Here is an 8,518-nt window from a genome sequence, read left to right on the forward strand (position 1 = left end):
TGGTGACATGGAGATAAAACACTCCATGCTTTCCCACAATTTCAATGCAGTTTCTGTTTTGCAAAAGCAGGGAAAGGAGCAGATACAGATAAATAACTATTTCACTCTCCTCCAACAGCATTAATTGACCCAGAGAGGTTGTGGATTCCCCATCCCTGGAACTGTTCAAGGCCAGGTTGGACAGGGCTTGGAGCAACCTGGTCTGGTGGAGGTGTCCCTGCCCCTGGCAGGGGGTGGAATGAGATGGTTTTTAAGGTCCCTTCCAACCCAACCCATTCCATAATTCTATGATTAACTGCCCTATTAAAGCAAACCACAAAGGCTCCCCACTTCTTCCCAAGAGTTAAGACCTTCAGTACTTCCCACCAGCAGGCAGAAACTTCTGTCTTCTTTATTCCCCTACAACTTCCTCTAGGTATAAACTAGGGACACATGTAACTCGTATTCAAAAATGTTTGGGTTTATTCTTCTTTATTCCTAGAGCTGTCACAGACCTGCAAGACAGCATTGCACGAGGAAAACAAGGTAAGTCTGCTGCAGATATTCATACCTGCTTGCATGTTAACTAGACTGGGTGGAAGTAAATTACAACAGATATTCTGATTTTAAAAGAAAGCATTTAATCCCAGAAGGAAACAATAACATGGTTATCTAAAAAAGTGCAGGAACAGCAAAACACGTTTATTTTTCCATTTATTGGCACTTATTTGAAAAATAGCATAAATATTCAACAGAAAAGAGACAAGTTGACCCACACTCAGCTATTAAATCCCCCTATACGGATGTGTCTTCTAGCAAAGTCTGGAAGAAACACCAGGAGGTTCCTTCTTAAGAAATAAGCAAGATTAAAAAAAAAAAAGAGTCTTGCTGTCACCACAGAAGAGTGGTGGCACAGCAACTCTTTGGCACAAACCTGAAACTGCAAAGCCAAACTTTGCCTCAGCAGAGAGAGCAAACAGAGCCCAGCACTCCCGTGTGCCTCTGCCAGGGGACAAAGGGCAGCTGGACTTGAGCAGGGGCTGCATCCAGCAGGGTGATTATTACAATAATTTAAGAGGAATGATACCAGAAGTAAACCATGTCTTATGTTAACTAGAACAGAGTCAGACTATTAAATACATTCTATTTTCTCTCTACAATAAGGACACACAGAAATGGGTCACTGGCCCTCAGGTCGCCAGGTCTTCGCACTCCAAGTCATCCCTTTCTCATTCTGGTGGCTGCTGTCAGTCAAAGCTTCATCCATGTGAATCTTTCACAGCAGAGTTCAGGGCAGGTTCTTCTCCTACTTGAGGAAGTTTCCACACTTTTCTCACTTTATGACACACTACAAAGATTTAGCATTTAAAAATAAAACATTTTGCTTCATTCTTAACCTCTCTGGAGAGAAGGTTGGAAACCACATAGCACAGATGCACAGACATGTACAAAAAGGGACTCAGCTGGGGGAGTTCAGCTGCACAACCCCAGTGAGGGTGTCACTGCAAAATCCCAGACAGCTGTCCATAGGGGGATCTGCAAATTCTTCCTCCTGGTTGGGGAATTTCAGAGTTGAGATCAGGATGTCTCAACACACTGACTTTTCAAGCATCTCAGATTACCAGATTCCAGGCTTCCAATCAGCATGTGAAGTTTTCAACAGCAGAAATGACTTGATGTCATTGTTTGAGGAAGCAACATCAGGAAATTAAATACATATTAAATATGTTTGATGGCCTCAGGCTGTAAAAAGGCATTCAAGACTCCTCACCGTCATATATGAGGACAAATACTGACTTAAAATAATGCATTTCTGAAGTACTAAATACTACAATCTCAGGATTTAATTCATTGTTCCAAATATTGTCACTATTTTTCCCTATTAAAAGACCTTTGACAGAGCATCTACCACTCCTATACATCATCTAAATGGGGAAGAAAAAGAAACAAATGCCAGAAGAATGTTCCACACCTAATTTAGATTTAGTCACAACAGCAGTCATGATCATGAATGAAATCCAACATATAAATTTGACAATTTACCAACTTGTTATTTTCTCACATCCACATTCTGGAACACAGAATTGATTAAGAGCCAATCATAGTAGAACACAATAATATTAATAATAATCAATTTCCCCCCTTCAATATTCTCCCTTTCATATGAAGAAGAAAAAAAAATATAAAGATCTAACACTCTGGGAATAGAAACAATTAGTAAGCTGCTTCATTGGTTTTAGGCTGAGGACAAATGTGAGTTATCTGCTCCTCCACAGGCAGGGAGGACACAGGCTGCTGGCAAGCCAAGTCTTCCACAAGCAGGACACAAGTCCAGTGTTTGTAACTCTTGCCAAGGAGATCACATCACCGCAAACCTGCCTGCTGACTGACGTGAGCACCCAACGTGTCTGCAGCCCAAATGCTTCTGTACTGTAGTGAATGTCATACAAATCACTAGAAAGGTGAATTCCTCCTCAAGGAACTATTCTGGAAGTTTTCTAGAAGTAATGACATTGCTGGAAGTTCCTATGAGGAACAGAATGGGTCACGCACAACAGAAAGTCGGGGCGATATCCGCCTGTATCCCGGTGTCCAGCAGCAGATTCCTGCTCCTCAGTTCATTGGTAACTTGGCCATGAGATCCACGGGCAAAAATGGGGATCTGGAGTCAGAGAGTGACACTGGAGAGTCTGTGCTGGTGCCAGCTTCAGCTGGGGAGTCACAGGAGGAGCCTGCACTACTCCTGTTGTCATCCAGGGCGTGTGAGGACAGACTGAAAACAGAGTGACACCAGGGCTGAGAAACGAGGCACTGGCTCAGGAAAGTGCCCAAAACCAGCCCAAATCACCCCAAAGCCACCCAAACACACATGTGCAGCTGTGAAGGAGCAGCAAGCCCTGTGATTGTGATACCCCTGCAGCCACACACACAGCCACTTCCAGACTCATACAGGACACTCTGCCCATGTTCTCCTTTGCTCACCCAAAATGGGGCACAGATCAGAAGTTCCAGACTGAACAATCCCCTCCAGCTTTACTCCATTCTCAAAGCCCTGGGCCAGCACAACAACCTGAGGCCTTTTTGCCAAGAGAGCCAATGATAAATTGTCCATCTTCCATTGCACTATGTTTTTCACAGGACACAAATTCATAACTACAGCTGATCTGTCATCAGTGATAGCAGCAGAGTGATTTTTTTTAAAATTACCATCTCCTACACCAAGAGGCAGCAACTGAACCCACACTGCTATTCCCACTGTAAACAGGGTGTGCCAAAAAGATAGGTTTTTAAAGTACCTTTAAAACATCTACTTTGTTATTGCTACTCAAAGCTTCTGCACAACTTGTACATCAGCTGAGAGGCAAAAACACAGAAATACAGTGAACAACCCTTGACAGTTGTGTGGGCACACCCTATGTATGATTAACCTTTTGACTAAAACACTAAATCAAAATCCCTTACAATTACCAATCACTACAATTTTTAACAAAGTACTTTTTATCTCCTCCCAGCTCCTCTGACCCTCCAGGGAGGGTCAGACAGATTCATGTTCCTCTGTGACTAAGAACAAGGGAAAAGAAGAAAACCCCAGTTCATCCAAAAAATATCAGCATTCACATCTGATTGCAATTTGAATCAGACTCCAAAAGCTGTCATCCATGAGGTGTCTTTTCCTAAACATGCTCAACATCCCATGTTATCAGCCAGGTCTAGAAACTGCAGAATTGAAGGGAACATTGCTGCCTGTTTACTGTGATAATTTCAGTGCTGTAACATTATGAGGTATCTCTACTAAAAAAAGACAAAAACAAGCACAAAAAACTTCAAGCATTCTCACTGCTGGAAAAAAAAAGAGATTTGTAATGCTTCTGGTGAAGGGACAATAAAGAGCACAGATTTACCATGCCCCAAGGTCCGCCTGATGTGCAGCCTCAGGGGTTAGCATGGTGGTGGATCCTTGGAATAATCTTTTTGGGTGATCTTCCATCTCTGTCACACCTTTGGGAAGAGATACCGAGTGGTAAAAATTACAACTCACCTAAACGAAAATCTGCTTTCAATGTACTTCTACAGAGCAAACAGAATAGAGGTTCAAACTTAAAATATTTCATATGTTGAACATAGAATTTAGATGCTGAAATTTTAAAGACTGTCTATTTTCTGGAGCCATTTTGTCCAAGCTTCTGTACAGTTTAGTGAATAATTAACTAAGGCTTAGATATCAGATATTTATTCTTCAGTAGTGAAGAATAATCCTTTTGTTTCAGTTTACCGAGCTATTAGCTATCATTTCATTGACCAGCTCCACCAGAGTAGAGAAGCTGAAAACAAGGAAAAGGAACAAGCTCCAGAATTATCACAAAACTTTTCTATAGACTTTGATTGCCAAACACTCTGGAGGAGGAGAGGATAGATATATGCTTAAAAAGGCTATGACAGAAGTCAGATGAAAGTGTTTTAAAAGCTGTCTCAGAGCCAGAGATGTTCTGTAACAGAGGTGAAGCTTGAAGACATAAAAATAGGTGCAATAAAATTCCAGAACTTACTTGAAGAAAAATGCAGAAAGACAGAGAAACATTTCCTAATAAAGCTGTAAGGTGCCTACCAGGCCTGTGCATCAGCTTTGGGTTTTGAAGAGTTATTTTAAATGTGCAGTACCTGTGTGCTTCAGACTTTCAAAGTTTTCTGTTTAAGTTAAATATACCAATAGCTGTATTTATTGTTTTGTTTAGCAGGTTACATCAGATTTTTTGTCACATCTATATGACCACAGCAATGGGGAGGAATTAGAACAAAACAATTATTAGCTTTATGGAATAGTAAAATCTAATTTAATGATTTATCTGCTTCATTATGTGCAATATGTTCTATTTCTAGTTACTTTCTGAAGTATCAGCCAACTAGGCAGAATTATGAAGAAAGCTATATGAATTCTGATATAACTAACAAGTTGGCCTGTTGTATTTGCCAAACCCAAATACTGCACCTTTTCTTTTGATTGATCCAAGAACACTTGGTCGAATGCAGTTAATGGGGCTCTGGCTTCTCCTGCTAAAAGAAGACAAATGCTGCACTGAGATCACCATTGAAAGAGAAAGGTTGAAAAAAAGAATCAAAAGATATTCAGAAAACAAACTACTGTCTGGAAACCACTAAGGAAACAGGCATTAAAACAGCTTATCCAAAAAAAGACCTTTTTTTCCCCTCTGAAGATAGGCCAGGAAGGACAGAAGTGAGCAGGCAATGTTTAATTACATTATTTCACAACTGGGGCAGTCCAAAAGCTCTCATCCAAGCACTGACTACATCTCAGTTGACAGGATGAACTGTGAGGGCCTAGTAAAATTTAACTGTATGCCCACATCACTCAAAGGAGTAACAAACCCTAAATCTGTTTGTGTTTTCTTTCCCTCAGAATTCAATTACTAAAGATGTGAATGAGAGCAATATAGAGACTACACTGGGAAGACAGATGCCACAATGCAGCCCATTTCCCAATGCTATGACATGAGGATTTTGACAAATGTTTTACAACACTGTAAAATCTAAATTCTGCATGAGTATATGAAATTGTGCTTGTGCTCAGAAATCAATTACATATACAACAAATTCTGGTATTTCAAATGCCTACTATGAAGAAGCTACATTAATTTTCTATCTTTGGTATGATCTGGTGACCTACCTTGAAAATCTCCTTGTTGGACTTGGGCTGGGACTTGGAGGCAACCCACTGCTGCTCACCAGACTTTGCAAAGATGGTGAGAAACATTGCTGAGAGGAAAAGAGTTTGTGTTATTATAAATACTGTATCACTCCCATGTGGTAACAATTGATGCTTAACTGCAGAGAAATAAACAACCCAGTATCAAATTCAGCAGCCAGTCATTGGCTATACTGAGACATCACTTTTTGCTATTGAGAAAAAAAAATTAAAATTGGACAGATCCCATTTTCATGCAGATGTATTTCACTGTACTCTGGTTAAACAAACTTATTTGGTTTTTATTAACCACAGTACAACAGCTGAACACTCCACAGAAATTCACATCCACAACATTAGCAGCTGGTATTTTCTGGTTTGGGGTTTTAGGGGGTTTTATTGACTCTCTAGTTTCTTGTTTGCAGCTGAGGTAGAAAGGAGCAGGTGGCTTAATCTTTTGCTACTAATTTGGTTGAATTTATTTAGCCCTACTTAAGATAAAATCATTATTACCACATTTTGCTCACCTTCCCTATTCCTCGTGTAGGTGAAGGAGCTGGAGAAACTGGAACAAAGTCTACTTGCTTTGGAGATAGTGATTTTTCAAAATCATTGTCACTCTGTAAACAGTACACATAATTAATCTCACGAGCAGGTACCTTAACAAGAAAAGGACTGATTGGTGTGAAATCCCAAAGTTATGCTCCATCATATCAACAATTATTAGGCAGCCATTTATGAGCTTTTGCTTAACAAAAACAAAAAAGCCTTAAACATTACATGGAGAGTATCAGAACATGGAAGAAAATCTGAATAGGCAGACATCCATGCAATTTCCTTTTCACACAGCAGCCCAAGGAACCCACATGTACCTTGAACAGTTGATAATTCTATGCCTTGTTAGTGTGAAAAAATGCTGATCAAAAGCAGTACTATAACAACTTAACTGTAGGTCAAGCTATCAAAGGAAATGTTGACATGAGAGAGTCTCTAGTGTCCTGATACTGATGATAGAAACACAAATTAAAGCATGAATGCATTACCAGGCTCAAGCTCTCCTCCCATGAGTGGCTCATCTGCATTGCTACTTGCACTTCTCTATAAAGAAGAAAAGAAATGTATTGTGCTGGGCCCACAGATGGCTGCAGTGACTGTTCTGCTTTGCCTTAGTGCTCACCTTTCACGAACGGTTTCCCTGTTCAGCAAATTCATTCCTTCCTCCTAAAAGATTAGCACATAGAGAAATAAGGTCAAAAAAACCCCACTTTGTTCCAGCAAATCAGAAAAGCTGTGGTTTCACTTCCCTTTGGCATGTGGAAAATTTAATTCAACTTGGTTAAGCAACAATAACCTCAAGTTCTCATCCATAGAGAGGAGTGAGGAGGAGAGGATGAGAAAGATGTAGCAGGAGAGACCATCATGTAAGAAGTGCTTATGTGAGCTGGTTGTTTCCCAAGCAGCTTTATTTTCATTACTAACCAAGAAGTAGCTACCAAACTGAATAACGGTAGTATGAACCAGAAATTCTGCACATGCCAGAGCGTCTTTATGCAGTCTTGAGTAATTTCATTTTCCAAAGGGGATGCTAGTACAGATAAACCTCAAAAACATGGCTGGATCTTACCTGACTCTATGGATTAGTGACTAACTAGACACTTGTCAGCATCTCATTTGCAATACACTGCATTGCACACAACGAATTCAGGAGTCAGTGAGGGTTTTTTTCTTAAAAAAAACTCCATAAAATATTATTAAAACAGATCAAATATATATAAAATTAAACTAAACATTAACACCAAGTACAAACGTGACTCAATCTCCTCTTAGGCAGACACCGTTCCTTAAAATTAACTGAATGCTACCCAGTTTATTCAGGGAATGAGTAGGTTCCCTAATTCAAAGTAAAAGTTCAAGTAAACATTTTCACAATCCTCATCATAAGTAGGAAGAGTCTAACTTCTTCACCTGTGTGATAATTTGCTCAGATTTGAAAGAGATCAGAAGTGAATCACACAGGTTCTCAGTGAATATACAGGATATGGAATTAATTCCAACTAGTGAATCTAAAGCTCAAACACCAATCAGGAAATTACATTGTTTGCTTCAATAAATGGATGTCACAAACATGGATGCAGAAGCATTTTCCAGAAGATTGAATTATCAAATTTTACTTCAGGTAATAGAGCAGAGCCATAACAGTTCATTCCTTTGCTCTCAGCATATTTCTCATTATATCTCCCTGCTCACTGCAGGGGGGTTGGACCAGATGACCTTTAAAGTTCTCTTTCAACCCAAACTAATTTATGATTCTATGATATTTACATATTAATCCTAAGCATTTTTATATTGATAAAAAGAGCTGTACAACAGACCTGAGTGCTTCAGAGTCTACTCAAGCCAGTAAATTATTTACATAATGAAAGCAAGCAGTTATTTTCTTCAGGATTACTGTGCAACTACCTTAAATAACCGAGGTAGGAAGCAGAAGTTCCTTCCACCACTCAGGCACCATACCCTAAAAATGCTGCCTGAAGCATTAAATTGTTTTCTTAACTTTTGACCCTTTAAAAACCAAGCCTATCCATTGAAAACTAGCCAGCTAAAAAAAAAATTAAAAAAATATTAAGAATTTTAAAGCCAATTTTATATCCACTCTACTGTCAAAAAGTGGCGATATAAAATGAAGGAGACACAAGAGTTGGAGCTTGTTGATTTTAAAGCTGCAGTCCTCAGCCTGTGGTGTGCTGGCTGGGAGCAGAGCTATTTGAGCCTGCTCAGATATTCCCCACACCACCCCCCTTCCCAAGTGTTTGCTCTGCTGCCCTTCCCCCTCCATTC

The 8,518-nt window shown here is 39.8% G+C and overlaps 1 protein-coding gene across 2 annotated transcripts in view; it reads right to left on the reverse strand.

Annotated features, from left to right (window-relative positions):
* Positions 1-597: 597 nt before the first annotated feature.
* The window catches only part of LOC102036272 (protein FAM122A), a 15,676-nt gene continuing 7,755 nt past the window's right edge, over positions 598-8,518 (reverse strand). The window contains exons 4-10 of one of the 2 annotated variants that reach the window (XM_031062680.1): positions 6,858-6,901; positions 6,724-6,778; positions 6,208-6,300; positions 5,663-5,751; positions 4,967-5,028; positions 3,882-3,978; positions 598-2,752 (exon numbers count right to left, since the gene is read on the reverse strand). In XM_031062680.1, coding sequence (XP_030918540.1) covers positions 2,593-2,752; positions 3,882-3,978; positions 4,967-5,028; positions 5,663-5,751; positions 6,208-6,300; positions 6,724-6,778; positions 6,858-6,901 — 600 coding nt within the window. In that variant the 3' untranslated portion in view covers positions 598-2,592. Of the gene's footprint in view, positions 2,753-3,881; positions 3,979-4,966; positions 5,032-5,662; positions 5,752-6,207; positions 6,301-6,723; positions 6,779-6,857; positions 6,902-8,518 lie in introns of both variants that reach the window. The other variant, XM_005427831.2, reaches the window with a different exon arrangement.

This window comes from Geospiza fortis, unplaced genomic scaffold (genome assembly GCF_000277835.1).
Source record: "Geospiza fortis unplaced genomic scaffold, GeoFor_1.0 scaffold874, whole genome shotgun sequence".
Taxonomy (NCBI): Eukaryota; Metazoa; Chordata; class Aves; order Passeriformes; family Thraupidae; genus Geospiza; species Geospiza fortis.